The sequence below is a fragment of the Solea solea genome, chromosome 3, assembly GCF_958295425.1.
Source record: "Solea solea chromosome 3, fSolSol10.1, whole genome shotgun sequence".
Taxonomy (NCBI): domain Eukaryota; kingdom Metazoa; phylum Chordata; class Actinopteri; order Pleuronectiformes; family Soleidae; genus Solea; species Solea solea.
In genome coordinates, this window is record NC_081136.1 from 1,704,615 (window position 1) to 1,729,477 (window position 24,863).

At 41.1% G+C, this 24,863-nt stretch overlaps 3 protein-coding genes across 4 annotated transcripts; all 3 read right to left on the bottom strand.

Moving 5' to 3' along the window:
- Positions 1–131: 131 nt before the first annotated feature.
- On the bottom strand, positions 132–1,404 carry LOC131456632 (histone H2B 3-like). The gene has a single exon (XM_058625117.1). It carries the CDS (start codon positions 1,384–1,386, stop codon positions 1,006–1,008), a length of 381 nt encoding a protein of 126 aa, XP_058481100.1. The 5' UTR covers positions 1,387–1,404; the 3' UTR covers positions 132–1,005.
- Positions 1,405–2,291: 887 nt separating this feature from the next.
- Positions 2,292–2,747, bottom strand: LOC131456636 (histone H2B-like). Its single transcript, XM_058625121.1, has one exon. The coding sequence runs from the start codon at positions 2,711–2,713 to the stop codon at positions 2,333–2,335; it is 381 nt and encodes a 126-aa protein (XP_058481104.1). The 5' UTR covers positions 2,714–2,747; the 3' UTR covers positions 2,292–2,332.
- Positions 2,748–3,863: 1,116 nt separating this feature from the next.
- Positions 3,864–24,044, bottom strand: LOC131456635 (potassium voltage-gated channel subfamily A member 1). 2 transcript variants are annotated; one of them, XM_058625120.1, is made up of 3 exons: positions 20,719–24,044; positions 15,993–16,050; positions 3,864–7,139 (listed from the first exon to the last, which is right to left on the bottom strand). In XM_058625120.1, exon 1 carries the CDS (start codon positions 23,775–23,777, stop codon positions 22,002–22,004), a length of 1,776 nt encoding a protein of 591 aa, XP_058481103.1. In that variant the 5' UTR covers positions 23,778–24,044; the 3' UTR covers positions 3,864–7,139; positions 15,993–16,050; positions 20,719–22,001. The 2 variants fall into 2 exon arrangements, with proteins under 2 accessions (XP_058481103.1, XP_058481102.1); XM_058625119.1 differs by lacking the exon at positions 15,993–16,050.
- Between the last annotated feature and the right edge of the window lie 819 nt (positions 24,045–24,863).

A 24,863-nucleotide genomic window follows, 5' to 3' on the forward strand; every position in this document is an offset into this window, starting at 1 on the left:
ACTGTAATCACAGGACTTATGATGCAGTAACATTGCAACTTTATTCATGAAATAAGAGTTTTTGACTCATAACATTTGTGTTTTTATTGAAGAAACACATTTACACTTTGGTTTTTTTTGTTCATATCTCAATATGTTGGGATGTAAAAGTTGCAGCAATCGCGTTCATGTTTCGTCGTTAAATATTTGTAAAATGATAACAGAAAAACAGGAGAAAATAATGGGAAATTAGTTATTATAATGCATAAATGTTTGGTATTCGTCACTTAACTGTGTCCTGCCTTTGTTTTGGTGACACTGGTGGTTCTGAGCTTTTGTTTAAGGGTATGGCAAACAATAAAAAAAGTTGTTGTTACATCTAGGAGGCAGAAGAGTTATCACCAGCATTTACAAGTATGTTAACATTTCAGACTCACCATAAACAACCTTCAGTTCTTCTTAATATACAAACTGTTCTCTAAACACAAATTAATTATTTAAATAATCCACTCATTGTGGTTTGTTGAGGAAGTAAAGGAACACTATTTTCAGTGACTTCAGCTTCAATCAAATTAATAATGAATTAAAATCAATACATGAAACACTAAGCCTACAGCTGACTTTCAATAGAAATTAAAGTGTCATTATATTACATGTCATTTATCCAAAGCGATGTACGACTTGTGACCATATCATCCAACCACTGAGCTACCACACGCTGTGTCACAACATTGCTGTGTGTTTAGATGAACGACTATCACAGAAAAAAATACCCAAATTAAACGGTCATGTCATTGAGCCCACCTGCAGTACCATTACAGTCCAGAGAGGGCAGCTCAGTTACAGAACAAGTTAACTCACTATTTACAGCAAGATTTAAATTGTATCTTTACTTTAGAATTATCAAGGCTACTGAATAATATCAAATATAATACATTTAAGAATATAATTTTTGAGGAGTTGACTTATAGAACAGATACGTGGCTCTGAAAAGAGCCGTTGGGTTTGGAAACTGGTTTCAACAGTTTACTTGGAGCTGGTGTACTTGGTCACAGCCTTGGTTCCCTCAGACACGGCGTGCTTGGCCAGCTCGCCTGGCAGCAGCAGGCGGACCGCGGTCTGGATCTCCCGGGACGTGATGGTAGAACGCTTGTTGTACAGGGCCAGGCGGGAAGCCTCAGAGGCGATACGCTCGAAGATGTCACTGACAAACGAGTTCATGATACTCATGGCCTTGGAGGAGATCCCGGTGTCAGGGTGCACCTGCTTCAGCACCTTGTACACATAGATGGCATAGCTCTCCCTCCTGGTCTTTCTCCTCTTCTTGGTGCCCTTGGGACCAGCTTTGGTGACAGCTTTCTTGGAGCCCTTCTTTGCCGCTGACTTCTGTCCTGATGGTTCAGGCATGATTGATGAGTTTCTTCTAAGAAGAATATACCTGGCTTTTGTGTGTCGGCTGTTTATATATACGTGTATGACATCACATGCAAATCTTGCTGTGCCGTCTCCGCTTTCCTATTGGCCGAAATGTCAGGTATTGGCGTGTCTGTTTTTAAATAATTGAAAAATGGAGGGAAACGTGAATCAACTTGTGTACATTCTACTGTCTGTCTCGTTTAAAAATTAAAGTGATATTTAGTTTGGTATTGCTCTGATAACTTTTATATTATCTTTATAATCTATAAAATATACATTTATATACTTCACATTTTTAAATACATTTTATTTTATACAATTTATAGAAACAACTAAAATACATGGTGGGTTTCAAGAGTGTTTTTTGTTTAATTAGGGATTGTGCAAAGGAAAACTAGTTTCAGTCACCTCAGCTTCAAAGTAATGAAAAATTAATTAAAATCAATACATGAAACATTAAGCCTACCTACAGCTGACTTTTGGTACAAAATAAAGTGTCATATTACATGTGATTTAGCAGACGCTTTTATCCAAAGCGACTTACAACTTGTGACCATGATATCTTTCTGCACATGGGGTGCCAGTCTTAACCACTGAGCTACCACACTGTGTCACACTATTGCTGTATGTTTAGATTCCCTAATATCACAGAAAAAAAAAATAAAACAATTTAAACGGTTAAGCGTTATGCCCACCTGCAGTACCATTATAGTGAGGGCAGCTCACTTACTGAACAAGGTAATTCACATTTTAGGGCAAGATCAGTTTTAAGTGTATATTTTCATCTTTATTTAGACTTCTTATAGAGGCTTATAAATAATATTAAATATTATATAATACCTTAAATAAGAATATAATTTTTGAGGAGGAGTAGACTTAAAGAACAGATGGGTGGCTCTTAAAAGAGCCGTTGGGTTTGGAAACTGGTTTCAACAGTTTACTTGGAGCTGGTGTACTTGGTCACGGCCTTGGTTCCCTCAGACACAGCGTGCTTGGCCAGCTCGCCCGGCAGCAGCAGGCGGACCGCGGTCTGGATCTCCCTGGACGTGATGGTGGAACGCTTGTTGTAGTGAGCCAGGCGGGAAGCCTCGGAGGCAATACGCTCGAAGATGTCGTTGACGAACGAGTTCATGATGTTCATGGCCTTGGAGGAGACGCCGGTGTCAGGGTGCACCTGCTTCAGCACCTTGTACACGTAGATAGCATAGCTCTCCTTCCTGGACTTTCGCCTCTTCTTGGTGCCCTTGGGGCCGGCTTTGGTGACGGCTTTCTTGGAGCCCTTCTTGGGCGCTGACTTCTGTCCCGATGGTTCAGGCATGGTTAACAACTTTTCTGTTTAAGAATCGTTGATGATGAAATGTGACAGTACGTGGGCTATTCTTAAACACATGACATGCAAATCTTGCTGTGCCGTTCCCGCTCTGCTATTGGCTGAAAGGCTGCTCACGCGCGAGTTTCTGTGTGGCAGCGAGCCAATAACGAAGCTGCTGGAAAAAAGGAGGGAAATTTGAATTCGCTTCCGTTTGTCTCGGAAACGTCTTCAAAACCTGCCTCTGAATGTGCTTATTAGATTTAGTATTTCTACTGTGACAAATTTATTGACAACTTGTCACATATGTATATAGTTATTAAATGTAAAAAATACTTTAATTTTAACTTTTATTATTTATCTTGGTCAGGAGCTCTGTCCTAAAGAGATTACATTATACTGTGAGTGAAACGGGTTATGATAATAATAATAACAATAATAATAATCTTTAGAAAATAAATATTATAGAAATATATGGAATACAGAGCACAATGAATGCAACCATAAAAATATATGAACCTATGGCACCATCTAGTGGCTTTAACGTGTACAGGCTGTTTTACAGAAATTCAGTCAGAAATATTTGAGTTTATGATACCATTGCTGATTTGTACATGTGATATCTGCTTATTTGTCTTTCTCCAAGGTCAGTAGTTATTGTTCTTGATTGTTTGCAGCCTGATTCATGTCGGAAAATGGGGGGGGGGGGGACATGTCAAATGCATGTAAACTTAAGTAATTTACCTTTATTGTCAATAAAAAAATTATGTATCTGTATATGCAGCTTTTGTCATAGAGTTGTTGTTTTTTTACGTGTGATAATCACAGAAAGCTTGTGCTTCGCTGCCCTCTGGTGGACATTGGAGGCATTGTAGGTGGGCCTAACCTCAAAATTCTCCATGTACCAGAATGTTCTTTTTGTCTAAAAATATGAGGTCTCCTTTTTGCTATTCACATTTGTTGTCATGTATGTTTGTTGGTAATGACGACAGTTCTCTATTAAGACCAAAATCATAATAATTTGTGATTACTTTGATCAATATTTATATCATTTTAGAGGTGACGTTTTCACAGTTGTGCACTGAAGACTCTGAACTCACTGTAATCATTAAAAATACAAACAATGAAATACAAGTAGAGTTCACACAAACAGACTCAGTCAAGTTTGTTTCAGTTTATTTCATAACTCTTCTGCATATATTATTAACATTTTAACAAACGGGGGGGGTTCTTTTTTTATTTATTAAAAACACAATGTAACATTAACGGGACAAGGTTTAAACATGTGATACACTTGAACCACCTATACACAGAGAAAACGTCAGAAGAAGAAGAAGATTTTGGCTTTTCAGACCAATTTGGCAGCGTTGTTTTTCGGAAGGGGGCGGGGGGCGGGAGGCAATGTCAGAACAAGGTACTTGACGGAGGACGGAGGCAGCTTCACGGGCGATTCACACTCACAGGCAAACTACCTCCTCTACTAATGGCAGAACACGTCGTCATAATCATCATTTTCAGTCAAAACCATGCAATAAAAAAAATTATAAATAAAAAAAAACAGTTGCTTTTCACAAAAAACATTGAAGAACATGGAGTTGTGGACCATGAGCACCAGTTTGTGCCTTTAGGGTTTTTGTTCTTTTTGTTGTTATTGTGTTTATAACGAAAGACAAATTAAAGCAAACGGTTCCTGAAGATATAGAAGTATTGCACATAAAGTTTGAAGCAAAACTGGTTTAAAAACATAGCTTTTATTGGGGTAACTCGTCAATAAAACTCTAATCACACAAATACAGATATATAATCTGTTTTAATTTTTGTTCTTAAAGCTGAAATTCATATATGAAATGTCGAGCCTATATGTGGCGCTCTAACACTGCCACTAAAACACATAAAGAGTGGAGAAGATGGTGTCATGACATTACCGTTATACATGAAAACACAACAAAACAAAGTGTTTTAGGGCTCCAAAAACACAAGTTCTAGATAGTAAGTGTAGTAAATGTCTTTGTCTGAAGAGAGAAAACCAATACCGCACTTAAATAGATGTACTTTGTTTCAGGGGGTGTTTTAATGAGCATCCATGTCTGCGTCTTCTCTCGGGTTGACCTTCTTCTTCATCTTGTCCTCACATTTCAAATTGTGCTCTTGGCTATTATTTTGTCATGCTTCTTGTTGGTAAGGCATTGAATAAGAATAATAAACGTTATGTGACAAATGATACGGACTTATTATCAATTTACCCGAGGTTCGGTAGGTCCAACTGTGAGAACTAAATCAGAATTTAGCTGTTTTTCTAAACCTTACAGACGGAACCATTGACTGGGACACCGAGGGTCATGAGAATAGAAAATTAAATTTTTTCCAAATTTTAAGGGGGGGTTCACGTAGTTTCTGCACCTATTTACGATGAAAACTATTTGATCGCATGCAGTCTATAACGTCAACAGTAACTGGCCTCTTTGATCGGTTCACTACAGGACAAAACAAAACCACTGCAACAAACCATTCACAAAATAACTGTGTGTTGTTGTGAAAGTGACGTTTTTCCCTGAAAGGCACAAACTGAATTGAGTGTACCACACACTGATGTAACTAAAATCAATACACCCAATGATGCCTATAAAGTCAATGTGTGTGTGCTTATGTGAGAGGTACTGTATATGGACAGCTTATGGAGGACGTATGTAGGACTTCAGGGACAAGGCAGGACATCTCTGATCTACACAGTACAGGGTTTAGCAGCTTCAAGGTAACACGTAACACAAATCACAACTGCAGAGAATAGGGTTGGAACCATAAAACATGGAATCACTGTAAATTCTCAAACAGCTGTCTTTATATCAAATAGGGTTCTATTCTATTTACTGGTATTTATTATTGGCAATATTATCTAAGAATTTCAATGTAATCCATGACCAACCAATCTACGGCAAAAATAAACAGGACTTTCCACCATATGGTCAATTGCAAATAGTTGACAAGGCACAAATTTAATGTATACTTAGTCAGACCAGCAGATTGACTGAGCAAAAACCAAAAAAATCACAGTTATAGTCTATTTGTAGTGTATTTGTTTAATTGTGGTGTTCCACAAGGCTCAATTTTAGGCCCCACACCTTTTCAACTGCCTGGTAATTAAGTCTCTCATCTTCGAAAGGCTGAGAACAGGCTCAAGAGAAAGTGACGAGGAAGTCTTGTTCTCACTCATGTCACTTGATATGATACATATATATAAATATGTATATATATATATATATATATATATATATATGTTCAATAACCACAAAATCTACCTCAGCTTCCACCGTCACATGGACTTAGAGCATGATGTAATGGTCAGTAACTAATCACTATTATTAATAATAAATAAATAAAATATATTTTTCAAATAAACAGTGGTACCAATCATTCATTTGAGAATTTACAGTATTCCGCCTCACATTCTGACTCTTACTCATTCGTTCCCACTTGCACGCACTCCCACACTCATGCCACTTTTAGTTTGATTGATATGTCGGAGGAAGTACAAAGTAACAGCGAGAAGAACAGGCCACACAAAGGTAGAGAATACTAAAGATTTCAGGTTCAAGCCCCTGAACAGAACAGCAGAAACCAAAACTCTGCTCAGAAAATCCAAAAAACCGGACAAGAGGAGCTTGTGGTGTTAGACCCTGAATGCATCTTGCGGCTGGGGTCCCTGGTGTGTTTGTGTTTAAATGCCTGGCGCGTCGGTATCTGAGATAGGCTATGGCTTTGGCCCTGGTCGGAGCAGGAAGGGACGTTTGACGAGGAGGAGGAAATGCAACCTAAACAAAATTGTCTTTTTTAGCAACAAGCAAAACATCGCTTTCCTTTCTCCCTTAGATGGTTTCGCTTACTCCCCCTCATGCGTGTCATTGTTCTAGAAAAATAGAAATCACGAAAAACGCTGTTACAAAAATAAACCAAAAAGTCCGTCCAGAGTCGACATCCACACGACAACGTCACATAAATATTGACTGATATTGCACAGCAAAGGGATTTCTTCTGATATGAAGGAAATCACTGACACAACTTGTAGAAAAAAAGAAGATTTTTAGGACATGAAATGATGAAAAGTTGCATGTTCTATAAGTTTCTTTTTGTTTTTTTTATTCCTCCAGAGAGACAAAGCAGCACAATCCCAGGCCCTCCAACATCAGGCGGATATACTGTAAATCTTCTGAGTCCTGTACGCAAGAAAAACAAGACAAAAACAAAACAAAAAAAAGAATATCTTCAGAAGTATCACTGGTGAATTTTGGTTGAAGGCACAGAGTTCAAAAAAGGGTCGTAGATGCTGTTTTTTTTTTCTTCTTCTTGTCATGTTTTGTTTTGCAGCAGCAGCAGGTTTTTGTTTCCAGGTAGAGTGCGTTCCTGTAGTCGGGGGTCGGAGGGCAAGCGCTTCAACTCTCTGTGGAGACACAAACACACGTGATTACCTTCACATTCAGAGGGAAAACACGCACAAGAAAGTTAAAAGTAACACTTCACACTGTTTCTATACTTGTGAGAAGCACCAGGGGGCAGTATAGAGGGCTAGATATGTTCAGTCTGTCACGTTCTGCGACGTATGTAGCTCAATCTCTCTTGGATTTTAAAAGAAACGGTGGATTCTGACAGGTTTGACACTGGCACTGGCAGTGGTGATTTTTGCCTGCCAACATGGCGGCGTAAACAAACGGCGTTACGTGACATCCGGAGCTCTACGACAGAAATCAGAGGGTGAGGTTTAACTGTGTCGTTTTCTGCATGGTGGTCAACTGTACAGCCCCCCCCACCAACCTTTTACCAACATCTTCCTCAAAGTTAATCCGCCCCGCAGCGACAGATGGTGTGGGGAGCATCCGCGGCTGTGCCCTCGGCAGCTCCTGTAGTTATGAATGATTGCATGGTCTTAGGCATTAAGTTGGATCAGCGTTAATCCACTGCAGCATATGCAGCTGCGGCTCCGCTCGGCCAAAATCCAGAGAGAACTTTCCCTCGGCAAAAAAAAGAAAAGAAAAAAAGATCTCCGTGGTGGAGGCGACGTGGCCACGCCTCCACCTAAAAAAAACATATGGTGCTTTCCTGAGTTTAACAAAAACAGCACATACCGTCCCCTTACGATGACATCATCATAACTGATATCATTATTTTATTCTGTATAACAGACGTTTAAGGAAAAGGTTAAAGTGTAAAAGGTCTGGACACACAAATATATTGATTGAATTTGAAATGTGAAATTCATCCACCTTCATCGACCAATCACATCGCTGTTTCCACACCGTTGACCTCCAAGAGGACAGAGTGGGATTAACCCGCGCTCGCTTTTAAGCCTTTTTTTTTACTCAATGATACAGAGAGTTGTTGTTTTTTTTCATCTGAATGAAACCGTATGGACTTGTTTTTCACAGCTTTGTTGAATGAAACGGAAAAAGAAAACAGAAATGCAAACAGTGAAGCATGTCCATGTTATATAAAGTTATAATACGCCGTTATTATGTCACTGTCGTTTGCTAGTTTCAGTTAAATTTGTTGATTTCTGCTTGTTATTTCATTAAGAAAGACTCAGTGTTTGAAAACTGTGTAAAAAGACGGATATGTTATGTTTTATATGTGTACATATAAAAACTCTATACCGAAGTGTATCATTGACCTTTTACTATAGTGATTGCATAACAAGGCTGGCGGTGATTTTATATAAAATAACCGTGAGGGTAAATAAAGATAAAGAAGATTACAAGACGTTACAGCCAAAAGAAGACGGCTGTAACTAAACATTATTATTAATGACGTTGCAAACAGATTTATATGCGTAAATAAAGACCATGAGGCACTTTTAAAGATAATTAAGAACTTTATATATCAGTGACTGTAAGTGAAGACGAATAATGACTGTTAGTGACTGTGTATAAACACGCACAACATGTCTCCACTTCCTCCCACTGTAAAATAAATAAATTAAAAAATAAAATTAAAAATTAAAAAATTACAAAAGAGAGTAAATCCTATTTTTTAATTATAGAAAAATAATAATGCTCTGAAGAAGTCATGGTGAAGGCAGTGGATGTGGTTTCCTCACCACTGACATTGTGACTCTTTAAAAACCACTAGGTGGAGCTGCAGCACTTCCTTAAGAGAAAAGTGTTATTATGGTTTGTCCTGTAAACGACTGCACAGAGACAATATTTTTCCCACTTTTTTCACTTATTTTTCTATCTATTTCATCCTTAGTGACTCCTGCAGGTGTAGTTTTATATATTAACCTTTCTTCAGTTTGAGTCACGACTGTGTTTTATGTCACAAATGAAACAAAGCAGATTAAACTCTGTTTAGATCTGTGTGTGTTTATGAGTCTTTTTATCCTGCTGTAAGGTTATAAAGAGAGATGTTTTTTATATTAAGGACACTTATTTGGGGTTACCATGGTTACTATTTTATCGAAACCTTAAACCTTAATCTTTTGTTATTTCTATTGTTAATGTTTGTGCTTTGTTTTGGCCACTGAAGGTCATTTGCATAAATGACCAGATGTATTTAAAACAGCTGGACAATACGGTAGTATTTTAACTGACATCACATTATACATTTGATTTATACATGTACAAACACATGTGATATTCTAAGTATTTTAACTTAAAAAAAATCTAATATTTCATATTATCATCTGCATATATGAGTGGTGTCCTCCCATGTGGTAATGTTACATCTTATTTAAAATCTATAACAGTAAATACTGAACCAGATTTGAAAATAAGTTGCATATAAACATAATAACAAAAAAAACATAATATCTGACAAAAAAATCACTTATTTTCCCCAAATTGTTTTCACTAAATAAATTATTTATCTATTTTCTTGTATTTTGAATGTATATATATATCTATATATATATATATATAGATAGAGATATATATATATATATATATACATTTTAAAATGACACTCATCTGAAAACGGGAGGACTAAATCGACCGCGTCCAAATCTGTTTTCACACCCGACCTACGTAATCCGCAGATGGTCTGGCCGTTTCGTGCATGGGCAGGAATTATGGGAAATCTGACAGTGACAGACACATAAGAGGAGGAATATACAGCCGTCACAGTTTATATCACATACAGTTTTTCTGTGGAGCCTTGAATTAGAGCTTTGAATCATTTCTCCAGCTTTATTCTAATTTGAGTGGAAGTGGTTCTTTTTCTGGTCGTGATTTAATCCCGTCACTCTCTCACTCGTCATGAATAACGAGAACTCACTGCTCACATACTTGTGTTTTACACTAAAGCTCCAAAGAACTGACACTAAGATCGCAGTGACTTACAGTTGTACTTGAAGGTCGTAATATTTAACTTGTGAGTGGGAAGTTTTAAGTGGAGCGCCCCCTGAAGTTGTATTTAGCATTAGCGGAGATAAAAACCTGTATTTTAGCAGTTCTGTCTGTTTTTGTGTTCTTCTGGTGTGTGTGTGGACATAATACTACTAAATGACCGTATTCTGTTTTAACAAAAGGACTAGATTAAATTGCTAGTTTGTAAACCAAGCTATAATGCTAACATTAGCCATAACAACACGATTAGCCACGGACTGAGGAAACAGTAGTGCGTTTATGCCGCGTTCCATTTACATCGGAACTCAAAAGTCGCAGCTTTGGAGAGAGTGTTCCGGAAATAAAGACGGGAGAAAAAAAAAGACACAAACGTGTACCAGGTTAGCCATCGTTAGCAATACCAGTCGACAACAACCCCTACGCGATTTTTGGTGCGTACAAACAGCAGTAGCATGATGTCCGTGGATAAAAATGAAAGAGTGATATGTGTACGACTGATTTACCGTGAAACAAATACAACAAAAGTGCAATTGATTGGCAGTGTGTGGTGACAGCCATCTACGATCCCTAACTGAGTTACCAATTCCGAGTTTCGACTACAAATGGAACGCATCAATACATCAGGTCGGACCAATCCTAGTTCCCACAAAAAAAAACTAATCATCATACTATTTTATCCCACATACGTAAACACGTACACAAGTAGTTTGGTTACTTAACTACTCACTAATGAACACAGTCCTTCAAAATAAATGTCAAATTAAATGTCTGGATGTGTGTTTCGGAGAATGAATAGATTAAAGTGTGCCAACATCTCTCTCCACTGGTTTTCTAAAATAAACCATTGAAGCATCGTTGTTCATCATCATCATTGTTCCTCCCTGGTTTTTTTGAACCATCTGACATGAATGGAGGAACATTCAGCCCACGACTTCACACCCTCGTCCTCGCTGAGACTGAAAGTGTGACGGGGACGGGACCGAGTCTGCTGCTGCTACAGAGACGCTCAGCTCAGAGTCCGACACTCGGGCGCAGATTCTAACACAGAGGTTTTAACTGGGTTTTTACATCACATCAAAAAAAACCAAATAGAGCAAATGATCTCCAAACACAAGGAGACGAAGACAACGATGACAAAGACAGAAAGACAGAGGCTTGGACGATGATATCAACATCAAGTATTAGTAGTATATAGTGTACTGAGTGAGAGCTCGGCGGCGGATAAGATCTTTGATAAGCACGTTAAATATAAGTAATCAATCATTTCTACAACAACACATGATAAAAATGTGTCATTGACAAATTCACTCCAAGCTGTGTTATGTAAACTTTACATACCGTGAAAAAAAGGACAAACACGTTGACCTAAATAACCTGAATAAAGTGAGTTCACTCAAACTAAAGTAAGGAGGTTGTCTTCATATAACCTCAGTCGACGTAATCTGATTATAACGCGTTTAATAACAGCAGGTTCACGTGCACCGTAAACAAACGAGGGGTGGGAACCGGTATCGGTCCGATATTGGTGGAAAAATCACTGTGAAAATGTAAGTGACAATCGGCAAAAGCATTTTAGCTGAGTCATGTTTGTGAGAACAATGTTTGCGACACCGTTGGCGAATTGTCTTTGAAGCGACTCAACGCACAAATGTGTCGTCAGCAGCTTCACACGTTTGTTAAATGATCTGCAGAATAATATCAGTGTCTGCAGATGACTCGAGTTTGCGATATCGCTAACTAGGTTTTTATTTGCCGTTGTGTTTCCATCAATATTCAGCAATATCAAAAGCGGAACTGCGTCATATTTTTTTTAACGTAAAGGCAGACGCTTGATAACCATGACTGGCATAAGCTCCGTGTAAACCATTGTATTCATCTATAAACACAAACACGCCGCCGCTGTTAGCGTACACACTCTGGGCCTCGCCCCCGTCAGAAGCTGACACACATCTGTGACACAGCGTCGGCAGCCGTCGGCCCGAGGCCATATTGGAATCCTGGCCTCGCGATGAAAGTCAACCAAGCGCGGCCCGCTGCGATTGGCTGCCGAGCCGCGTGTGACCCCTCCCCTCTCTCGCCTCATGTGTCTGCAGCCTTCGGTGCGCTTGGACACCAACGGCAGCTCCGCTCTGATTACTACCAACACACACACACACACACACACACACAGTGTCTATTTATATCTCGGCGTTGGACGTGGTGAATATTATTTCTGTGTAATTAAATCTGTACGTTCACGCATGAGTGACGGCGGCACATGGAGGCGAACGTGCCGCTGAATGAAAGGAAGGAAGAACACACGCGCGGCGTGACGCGGTCGTGTCGCCTCGTCTGTTAGAGCCATCAAACAGGATTTTCCCTCTCCCCGGGCTTTAAAAATAGATCCCTAAATCCACACATGTCCCCGTGTTCAGCAGCCAAACAGAGGGGACGCACATGTGCGCCGCTAACAAACCCCAATCTGTGCTTCGTGACGCGGTAATTAGGTCACGTATTGGACCAAAAAAGTACCGCGAGCGCCCCCCTGTGTCAAGAACCGACGTGACACACGGAGAAAAACAGTTTTAGCCACTTAACAAAAGGCTCACATTATAATATCTACATCAGCGCGAGTCTACGATAACTCAAAAATATATACTTTTCCAAGAACTTCTCTCCTCACACCAAACCCCATAGAGAAAATCAGCGATTTTAACGTCACAGCGCACAGGAGTTGTTGATCCACTGCTGCCTCCATCACTGAGTCACTATGTGTTATTTTGTCAATTCGGCATCAAAAATCCTTGGTTCATATTTACTTAAGTGACACAAAGTGACCACACGGGGCAGCAGTGGACCAGCAGCTCCTGTGTCAACGCGAGCTAAAATCGCTGATTTTCTCTATGGGGTTTGGTGTGTGAGAGTGAGTGTTTTACAAACTTCAGTTTTCATGTTTCAAAAGTCTGTTTAACAGTGAGATACAAGTGACGTCATTCAACTACTCTTGAAAAACACTTAGTAAATGTACTAATACTTCAAATGATGTGAAGTGAAAGTAGAGAGCGCTGGTAAGAACAGATGGCAACGTACGTGTTAAATATCGACATATTTCTGTATGAAGCAGTTTTAGTAACAAGTCTCTGCACCGATGTAACACACGTGGGCTGTTGTGCGCGAGTAATTAGTTAAATTAAACCTTTTTAAATGAGAAATCAGCAGAAACGGAGCCAAAAATACAAGACACTGAAAGAATGACGACCTTTTTAACGCCCAGGATCTGATCTCTTCTGCAGGCTCATGATGAAGGTTTTTGTTCTGGCAGCTGTGAAAAGTCTGAGTGAACGCTCGGTGCCCGCGGCTCCGTCGCTCCACACGTGATTTAAAAAAAAATAAACGGACCTGTGACCAGTCTGACAGACAGACAGACAGACAGGCAGACGCTGACCTTTCTGCCGCCTCTGCGGCCGGCCGCCCGCCCGCACCGATGGTGCGTTACGTAACCGCGTCACGTTCACACGTGAGTTCCAGCACCAACGTGACTGTGAAAAGGGTTCAGATGCAAACTGCAGACACAGTTTTTGTTCAGGGTCAGATTATAAATAAATAAATAAATAGGAATACAGAGATTTTCTCACTCTGTCACAAACAGATAATGATATTTTGACAGGTTTTTTGGTTCATTACAAAGAGGAAAAGTAGAATAAAATCAATCTTAAAGGTCATTTGTTTTCTCTTTGATCTTTCATATCCAATCCAGGGATTGTGAACCAGTATCACGGTTTGATTGTCACTATTTATTCTTATAATAATAATAATTATTATTATTATTATTATTGTTCTGCTCAGTGTCTGTACATTTGTTTTACATTATCCTCTTTTTTATTTCTGGCTTTAATTTGCCTCGTTGCCACTTTGTTTTGCACATTTATTTTGGTTTCTTTGCTTTTCCTGTTCTTCAAGTGCCTGTAAACTGAAGTCATATCATATTAATATACTACTTACTTATACTTAAGTTACTTATACTACTACTAAATACTTATATAAACTCATATATATAAGAAAAGAAAGGTGGTCCGTGATAAATAAGTCAATGAATGAAGTGATGAATGTTAAAACTATGGTGTTTTCAAAGTCTGTAGTGAGTATTTGTCGATTATCAAATGTGAGTTCATGGATATTGAAATTGTGACTTTTATTGTGAAATGCAACACAGTAGTTCTTATGTAATAATATGAAAATGGTAAAGAATTTGCTGATTATGTGGGTATGTTGTCAACGTGATCATTTACATACGCCACTTAAAGTTATCAGAGTCCAGAAAATCTACATGTACATTCTAGAAGTTAATATTTGCTTTTTTTATTTTAATAATCAGCATTGGATATTTTTTTTTTTTGGGGTTTCTGAAAACTAACAGGATTCATGTTCATTCAAAAGCTTCAGTAATGTTTTATCATGTATTTAATGTGTAGTTTATACAAGAAATACCGTATACAGTTGATGTCTGATGTAATGTTGCTGAAAAACTGGTTTAAATTGTTTTATAATCTTTGTCAACATTAAACAGTTATACTCTATGGACCAAAATAATCAGCAATAATTAAAAAAAAAACCTACAGTAAATTCATTAAACTGTATTTTCATACTGTGTCAATCCTGCTCCTATTAATTTGCATTTTTTATTCACTCACTCACTCACTCACTCGCTCACTTACTCCTCGCTGAGCCGTGTGTCAGCCGCAGTCAGCGCGGTGTAAAAGTGGAGGTGATGTTGTTACCATGTGTGAAACGAGGTCACGGCGCTGAAACTCCGAGAGGATTAATTAGCATTTTCCACTCGAGTTTCCATACATTTGATTAACTCAGAGCCCTGAAGACGCTCAGAGATAAGAGCGCTCCTCGCGGCGGCGCTCAACCACGAGGTTACGTAAGCTCTGAATATGAGTCGTACATTTCCATGTCACAGACCTCGAGGCCGGTTCAGCAGCTCGTGGTAAAAACCTGTAATTACCGACCGTCGTCGCTTCCTTTTTCTCCTTCTTACACACGAGGCTCCGGGTTTAAAATAAACGACACTGCAATGACGCACATGTTCATTTTGTTTTTAGATCGTTCCATCGTGGGGGTATTTATACTTAGTAAATACCAGTGTGGAATAAAAGTCACAAACAATAGAACGCTGAAGTGACATCACACTGATCCTCTGCTTTCTTTTTTCGGGACTGTTACAGAATCTTTGATCGTCAGTTTGACTTGTTTTCATATGGCATTAGATTTGAAAATAATCGATTTAATCGTTCAAAAATGTTGTATTTTATTGTTTGAAAATACACTTCATTGTGCCGTGGTTTTCTGTTTGTGGGCGGGCCTTAGGGAGCTGCCTTCTGATTGGCTGGTTGGGAGTTTTGGCGCAACAAAATAATTGTAAGTGTCTAACGTTAATAATCTGACAAACGTTAGATATTGACAATTATTTTGCTGGATGTCGACGCGGAAAACGTGGGGAACGAGTTCCAGACGGACAGCGACTCCAAGCCCGTGACGACTTCCTGTCCAAAACTTAGTAGCTAATCAGCAGGCAGCTTCCTAAGGCCCGCCCACAAGCAAAAACCCACGACGCAGAGCACAAAGTGTATTTTCAAATAAAATACAACATTTTTGAATGATTAAATTGATATTTTATGAGCTTCTTAATTCCATATTTTCACTCTTGGAACTTTAGTGTTGATCTAAAAAAAGAAATCAAAAATATCGATTTGGTGATATATCGCGTCGCGATGTCATTGTTTATCGCGTCACGAGGTAAACTGCTCTTTTTAAAAAAAAACAGGTCTGATAATGATTTGAATGAAAACATCAAACCAGAACCAGATTATTATTAATCTCAACTACTTTGATCATTAATGAATCCATTTCAGTGTTGTTGTTTTTTAAAAAATAAAGAATAATTCAAGCATGTTTTCCCTGCTGCAACTCACCTGCAGACGTCTGATAACGACTCGTTTATGTGGATCAGGTGTGTCAGAGCAGGGAAACCTGTAAAACATGGACCCGGATTTTTATTTTTTATTTTTTTTAAAAACCTGTGTATAATCCTTTTTTTTTTACAATCTCTTCTTTTTTGGAACTCAACACAAACTTCCCTTTTGGACAATTTACCTTCAAATCTAATCTAATCTAATCTGTCATTTGACTGCAGTGTGAATTTAAAACAACCTAAAATCAGCATTTTATTTAAAACACGACTCGTGAATTCCGGCGCGACAGCCTGAAACGCTTGTGTCTGACAGAGAGAAGGGAGCGAAGTGAAAGCTATGAAAGTGTCGCCATGGCAACGCTGTCTCCACGGCGCCTTCATTTGTTGCTCGCGTGTGCACTGCACTGTGGTTGTTTATGTGTGACACCGAGTCGACGACAACAACAACATCAACAACAACAACAACAACAAGACGAGTCGCTGGAGGAAGAAACACAAACACGGACTCTACATCGTTAAATAAAAGCTATAAATCTTGTTTTAAAGCTGGTTTTAAGTGAAGAGCAGAGCCTGTCGTCCATTTTGTTCTGTATTTAGGGGGAAAAAAGCGTGTGATGTTGACGTGTTTTCTCCTCTGTCACAAACATGTCCGCCTGTCACTCTCATCACCGGCTTCATCGTCTCTCTCTCTTTGCTGTGGTGACTTTTGTTGTGGAGGTTACAGCTGAGCTCTGACTCTGACTCTGACTCTGACTTTGACGTCCTCGTCTCTCTCTGCGATCGGAGAACGACGAAGTAGCTTCGCGCTAATCGTCGCCTCGGCCTCCGCTCCGCGTTTACCGAGAAACTGCGGGGACAGAAAGACGCGGACGCCTCCGCTGAGCAGCAGCAGATACTATCTCCAGCCTCATCCTCACAGTCCTGTCAGTCGTGATGTCGTAACAGCGCTAATCACACGTCCACGCCTGTGTGTGTGTGTGTGTGGTGACAGCGGCGGGAATTAGTCGAGCAGCTAACAGCAAACTAGTATTTTGTGCATTTGCTCTGCTGTCACGCAAAGTAAAAAAAGAGAGAGGGAGCAAAATAGGCCCCGCGGATTAATGGCTTTTATGAGGGTTAAAAATAGCAGCATGATAATGCAGCACATAATATACAGACTGTAGCTCTTATGTGTGTTTATTTATGTGAACGACAGCGGCGGCGGCGGCGGCGGACGCGCTGCGCCCAGATTACAGAGAAGGTTTGGATTAAAACATGAGAAACTGCTCTCAATAAAAAAACGACACGTCCATCACTGAGAGATTCCACTTTTCTGTTTGCACGCAAACTTGTGTTGTTATTAATCCAAGTTTGTGAAGACGCGTCTTAGGAAGCAAAATAATAATCTCTGTGACGAGAGTGTGATGTTATTGAGTTTCGAGCTTCAACTAACGACCATTTGGTCCATGAAATGTCAGAAAATGTAAAAAAAAAAAAAAAAACATCGGTCAGTGTTTGTCAAACCTGGAAACGACGACTTGGTTTTGTCCACAAACCAAAATAATTCAGTTTTTAATCATTTCTTTGTTATTTGGAGCAAAGAAACGAGGAAAATATTCACATTTAAGAAGCTGAAACAATCAGAAATCTCGTTTTAATCATGAAAAAAAGCTTCAAACCAATGAATCGAGTAATTGTTTGAGCTCTAATTGAGTTAAAAAAAACAATCTTCATTAGTTCTGTTATGTAATTGATTAAACCAATGAAATAACAGCTGTTAACAGCTTGGTGTAGCCCAGTGAATCCCGGTTTTATATATGTACATATATATATAAAACCGGGATTCACTGGGCTACACCAAGTTGTTATTGGCTGAATTTGGTGGACGGACAGTTTACGCAGATGTCTTGTCTTAACATGAAAAAGAAAGATTTTAAACAACCATAAACAGATTCATATATCGTAGATGAAGGTCTACAGTAGGTCCATAATCTGTCACGTCTCTGTTTCCATGTAAAATGGCTGCTCGAGCAATAATTCCTCCAACCTACAAAGTGCTGTTTTTGTACCAAAAAAACCCCAAACATTGCTCACATTTCTTCACAGATCCACAGTTCACAGTTCACTCGTGAACTCGCTGAATCTAATTCCAGCACTTAATCCGCTAAATATCACTCAGCTTCCACACTCGCACCCACTCTCGTCTCAAATTTACATACAGCGAGAACACGGGTGGAAAATGGAAGATAAAGGTCACTGAACCGTCGAAGATATCGTGCAAAATGTTGATTTAAAATTCTCTTGACTCTCGACAATAATCCCATAAACCTTCATGGTTCTGGTTGTTCACGTGGACACGACGTCACTTTGGCAGTGATGGTTATCGGCATCCGTCTGTTGCCAGCAGCAGACGGCCTCCACTAATTGGTATTTTCAGAGAGGTGGAGACACAGTTTGGCACATAAAACGCCAACTGCCAGGATTTGTGTGAGTGTTGGACGCCGTCCCGGGGACTCGTGGCCTGTCCTGTTGGATCCGGCTAATCGGTGAATCCGGCAGGTAGTGATCACAGAGACTGTCGAGCAGTTTGGCCCAATCACACCAAACAAGGAGGGAGAGAAAAGTATGTGGACACATGTATCACACAGTTATGTAATCGGTGGAACGTAAATTTCAAATTCAATAGGTCCTTGCACTCTGACCCTAATTAATGCTAATTAGCAAATGTTTCTTTCTTTCAAGCAGACGTGTAATCCCATGCCTGGGTCCTTATCCGAGCTCATCGCGCCTGGAAAACCTCCAGCAGATCCCCAGACCACCTCAACCCTAAACCTAACCCTCCAGGGGTCCAAACATCTCTCCCCGACATCCACAACATAGTCGGTTACTCCATTTACGAAATAATTACAAAAACACTGTTTAGTATTTCTTCTGATTTGCGATTGCTGCGTCATTTTGACTTTGACCACTAGGGACACGGCAGTTGTTTGTTGGCTCTTTTGAATCTTGAACGGGCTCTTAAACGACCAGTGTGTAGGTTTCACTGACATCTAGTGGTGAAGTTGCATATTGCAGCCATGTGAAAACATCTAAATTTTGTTTCACTGTCACAAGAATTTAGCATCATGTAGCATAAAGAACAAAGCATCCTCATATGAAGATAAGTCTTTGTTTTTTCTCGTAACAACCTCTACGAACACGTAGAGTTTAAATAAATAAGTAAGTGAGTAAGTATAAATAGTTCTTAGTTTGCAGATTGATTATAGGACGTTATAATGAACCAACGCACAACATACTTCACAGTTTACGCTCCTGTCATTTCGCATATTTCACATTTGTGGCTTGTGATCGTGAACATTTGGCTCGCGTCGCCACGACAACATCAAAATCAAAGTGGGAAACCCGGCACTGGTGTTTTAACTTGTGTATTTAAAAACAAACAAGATGTATGGTCTTAACACTAACAGTCAGGAGTCGATGCCGTCTCAGCGGGAGACGGCAATGATGGAAGCTGTAATTACGCGCGGTGGAAAATCAGATGTAATGAATAAAAGATGCGGTCTAACGTGTAACACGGGCTTTTGCTCGACTGCGTCCAGATGCTGCAGCGCTGGCGGCGAAGGTGAGGCCGCGGCAGATTTTTGTCCTGCAGCTTCCTGCTCAGTCACGCAAGCGCCACGCAAACATGAGAGGAGTCCTACGTGATGAGCTGAGGGATGATGAGGTCAGCAAAAGCCGAGTCAAAATGATTTAGAATAAACAAACATTTGAGTTAGAGGTGCCTTTACAACAAGAAACTGAAGTTCTGTAAAGCGCTCACTCTCCCACACCAAAGCCCATAGAGAAAATCAATGATTTTAACATCTCAGCACACAGGAGCTGTTGATCCACTGCTGCCTCCGTCCGTAAATTCAAAGGTGTTATTTTGTAAAATTCAGCATTTGAAATCCTTCATTCAGACTGACCTCAGTGACACAAAGTGACCACACGAGGCAGCGGCTGTGTCTCACACGAGCTAACATCACTGATTTTCCCAATGGACTTTGGTGTGGGAGAGTGAGACGTTTACAAAGTGAATAAATTGAACTTGCCACAGTACTTATAATATTAACATTGAACATTTGACAACGACTTATCGATTCCCACCAATTCAGAGTAAAAGCGAACAAGTAAACCGGTGTTTTTACCCGATTAAACAACATATTTCAATAGAGGGGACAGAAAACTATGTTTATTTGGGTTTAACTGTATAAAAGGAAAGATTTGATTGTGATTAAAGGGAATTATGGCAGGGATTTTAATATTAACCAGTTAATCAGTAATAATCATTATCCATTATTTCCGGGGGATAATGATTATGACATTTTACCAAACATAAGCCAGTTTATATGTGATTTGTTTTTCTGATTTGGCTTTTTTTTTTTACTTTTCTGTCACATATTCTGTCGATATGATTTATCTCCTGTAATAGAGACAAACATATCAGATTATTCACTTAATCTGTGACGACAAGGATCTGTAAACACATTCTTAAACACTGCTGTGTAATATTTACAGCAGACGTATAAAAATGATTTTGGATTTGAGCCTTGAATTGTGTCCCTGCTGCCATTCCGTACATGAGGAGCTGTCTCTTCAGCAGCGGTTCTGAAAGTAAGTGTTCAAGCACAAGTAGGCACTTAAGTGTGTCCACCTCCGCTCCGCTAGGGGGCAAAGTACACACATGGATGTGTATTTGTTTTACTAACCTGGTTTCTTTCTCTCTCTGTCTCTGTCTCCAGATGTCCTCGGCTCTGTGCTGTTTTCTTGGCCTTTTAAGTCCACATCCTTTGTCCTTGTCCATTTCAAAATAAATCCATAGAGCGTCGACCGCGAACGAGGCTGCTGCCGCCAGTCGCCGCCACCGATCGCCGTCGTCTTTAAATCCTCTCTGTAGGTCCGTGCGAGCAAACTATAATCCAGTCTTGTGTCTTTGACAGAACCTGAGTGAAGGAAAACAGGTGTCTGCATCCTAAAAAATAAACTTCTCTTCTTATTTTTTTTCTTGTTCATATTTTAAAATCAGTAATGGGGGTAAAAATATGTACATAAATGTTTTCATGTAAACATAACGACTAAGTGTACGCGGGGGAAGGTTTGGCTTTGTCTTTGCACTGAAAATCAACTGTTTTCCTACGTGTTATGTACAGAGAGTACAGTACTGGTGTGTCTTTGATTGTGTGCTGCGCAGACTTAAAGGGTTAGTCCGTGTGGTTTTTTGAAGCGCGGCGGTGTGAAGCACTGGCACATTAGCTCACAGGGAAAAACAACTTTAACAAAAGGTGAATAAAATCCATGTCACATTTGCCCTTTTTTGCCTGGAAACTGAAGTTTGTGTCGCTCACACCGTCCCACACCAAACCCCATAGAGAAAATCAGCAATTTTAAACGTGTCAAAGTAAATTCAAACGTGAAATTTTTGTCACATCGGGATTTAAAATGTGTTGTTTAGATTTACTACGGTGACATAAACTCAGTAAGAAAGGCCGCAGTAGACCAGCAGCTCACGTGTCACCATGAAAATCACAATTTTCTCTATGGGATTTGGTTTTTGTGAGTGAGCAGTTTTTCAATTTCTATCAAAAAGTCGCAAATGTATTCTTAAGATATTGCCGACATAAGCTGATGACGATGATTGAATTTTTCGGGGGGGGGGGGTTTGGCGACACCTGCGGCACATGTGGTGCAGTCATGTGTCAGCACCTCATACAACCACGTTTAAAAAAAAAGACCTGAACTATCCCTTTACTGCCTCATGTGTCCTCCTGCTGTATTAAAGGGCCACTCTGTGTTGTGTGGTTGTCTCTAAAAGTCCTGGGTTTACTGATAGATATATAAATATGAATGGACTTTATGAATCAACCTCTCCTGAAACGTTTCCAGATCCTCCTCCACGGCTGCCACCGTGTGCAAAATCACCTAAAAGCCCATTGACGGAGGTAATTATTCTACACAACTAAACGTGGGCCATGACAGTTTGTCCCTTGCTGGTCTACAGATCTGTCTCTCGTGTGTCCAGACAGAACGCGTAAAGGGATTTCTTGAAGTCCATGTTGCTGTTGGCTTTGATGTTCGCCTTCTCTGCTGCTGCACCTGCGGCCGGATCGTTGTTCTCCACATCCTGGGACTTGTTGGAGGTCTTGCTTCCCTTGCGCTTGAGCTCAGGACTCGCCCTGCCGCTGTTGGGCTCGTCTTTCAGCGAGGACTGGTCCTGGTCCGTCTCCCGGTGGTAGAAGTAGTTGAAGTTGGAGACGATGACCGGCACAGGAAGAGCGATGGTCAGGACACCGGCGATGGCGCACAGGGAGCCCACGATTTTCCCGCCCACCGTGATCGGCCTCATGTCGCCGTAGCCGACAGTTGTCATTGTGACCACGGCCCACCAGAACGCGTCTGGGATGCTGGAGAAGTGGGACTCTGGCTCATCTGCCTCCGCAAAGAACACTGCGCTGGAGAAGAGGATGACCCCGATGAAGAGGAAGAAGATAAGGAGGCCCAGCTCCCGCATGCTTGCTTTCAGAGTCTGCCCCAGGATCTGCAGACCCTTGGAGTGTCTGGAGAGCTTGAAGATGCGGAAGACCCGGACCAGGCGAATGACCCTAAGGATGGCGAGTGACATGGCCTGCTGGCCGTTCTGGTGCTCCTGCCCCTGCTGCTCCGCCAGCTCCGTGCCCACGGTGATGAAGTAAGGCATGATGGACATGATGTCGATGATGTTCATCACGGTCTTGGAGAACTCGGACTTGCTGGGGCAGGCGAAGAACCGCACAAACAGCTCGAAGGTGAACCAGATGACGCACGTGGTCTCGATGATGAAGAAGGGGTCGGTGAAGGTGAGCGAGGGCCGTGGGATGGTGCTGTTGCTGTTGTTGTCCAGGCGGCTGGTTACCTGAAGCTCCCGCTCGTCCCTGAACTCTGGCAGCGTCTCCAGGCAGAAGGTGATGATGGATATTGTGATGACGATCACGGACACTATGGCGATGCCCCGCGCAGGGCTGGAGCTCTCCGGGTACTCGAAGATGAGCCACACCTGCTTCTGGAACTCGTTCTGGGGCAGGGGCTTCTCCTCCTCCTTGATGAATCCTTCATCCTCACGGAACCTCTCCATGGCCTCCTCCCCCAGCTGATAAAACCTAATCTCGTCTGCAAACACATCGATGGACACGTTCACCGGTCTCCGGATTTTACCTCCTGACTGATAAAAATACAGAATCCCGTCAAAGCTCGGTCTGTTGCGGTCAAAGAAGTACTCGTTTCGGAGGGGGTCAAAGTACTTGATCCTCTTAGCTGGGTCACCGAGTAGAGTGTCTGGAAACTGGTTCAGGGTGCCCAGCTGGGTCTCGTACCTGAGGCCGGCTATGTTAATGAGCACCCTCTCGTTGCTCTCCATGTCCATTTCCATGTCCAGCATGTCCTCGTCGAACAGGTGCGGGCTGTGGTCCGCGCGTAAAAGCGCATCCATGGCGTTCTCGCTGCAGCTGAACGTGTTGTTCATGTCGTTGATCTTCCAGGATCCGCTGCTGTGGATCCGCTGCTGCTGCTGCTGCTGATGCTGATGCTGCTGCTGATGATGATGATGCTGATGTCCGGGGCTGCCCCGGGTGTTCAGCTCTTTACCCCCGTACTCCTGCACGAACCCCGGCTGAGGGACATCCAGCGCGTTCCGGCAGCTTTCATCGGCATTGTTGCCTCCTCCTCCTCCTCCTCCACCTCCACCTCCGCTCCCTTTGGCACCGCCGTTCTCAAAGCTCACCAAGGCTATCTCCATACCGCAGCCATGCACGGTCAGTGCGTGAGAAACGACGCGGACTTGTTGATCCGCGGCGCGAACATCATCCGAGGTTTCTGCGGCTTGGTGGACTCAGAAGTTTGTCGCTGAGCAGCAGGTGGAGGCGAGAGTCTCGGCAGCCGCAGCCCGACGCATCTGTGGCGGCGAGGATTCCGGACGTTGTTCGGGGCTTAAGCCGACGCTGCTCTGGTTGGAGTTAATATTAAAATCGCAGGAGAAAAGAGGAGATGGAGGAGGATGAGAGCGAGAGAGAGACTAATACTCGTTACAGCATCTCTCTCTCACTCACTCACACACACACTCCTCTGGGGGCGGGGACACATTTTCTGTCTTCATGGATGTGTCCACTTTCCCTCACACTGTATTTTTTCCACATTTTATATCTTCACATTATCTTCACATATTATTTAAATATATATATATATATATATATATGATAGAGTTACACAAAATAAAAAAAATATATATAATATCAAGTCTCACCGAATATATTACAAAGCAGCAAAAATGTATGATATATTCAAAAAAAAAATGTATCAATGTTTAACGTTTTGTGTTAAAATGTGTGTCATTTTGTCAACATTCACTCTCCCACACCAAACCCCATAGAGAAAATCAGCGTTTTTAGCTGGCAGGGGACACAGGAGCTGCTGGTCAACTGCTGCCTCGTGTGGTCACTTTGTGTCACTGAGGTAAATCTGAACAAAGAATTTCAAACACCAAAGTCGCAAAACAACACGATAGAACTTAGTGATGAAGGCAGCAGTGGATCAACAACACTCCTGTGCGCTGTGATGTAAAATCGCTCGTTTTCTCTATGGGGTTTGGTGCAGGAGGAAGAGTTTGCGTTTATGAATACATTCTATATTATCCTTGTATTATTGGTAGTTTAATGTTATATACAGCTGTATAAGCTGTATATGTGTCTTTAAATGTAGCTCATGGTGAAAGCACAGCTTTTGATTCATATTCTCTCCCTAGATCTTATATAACGCCAGAACCTCGGAGTGTTTTATGCACTCGACTGGTCGCTGTGATGCTTTTAATGCACATGAACACATCTCC

Excerpts from the sequence above, each read along its gene's own strand:
- LOC131456635 (XM_058625119.1), bottom strand. The coding sequence starts at position 23,777 with ATGGAGATAGCCTTGGTGAGCTTTGAGAACGGCGGTGCCAAAGGGAGC.
- LOC131456632 (XM_058625117.1), bottom strand. The coding sequence starts at position 1,386 with ATGCCTGAACCATCAGGACAGAAGTCAGCGGCAAAGAAGGGCTCCAAG.
- LOC131456636 (XM_058625121.1), bottom strand. The coding sequence starts at position 2,713 with ATGCCTGAACCATCGGGACAGAAGTCAGCGCCCAAGAAGGGCTCCAAG.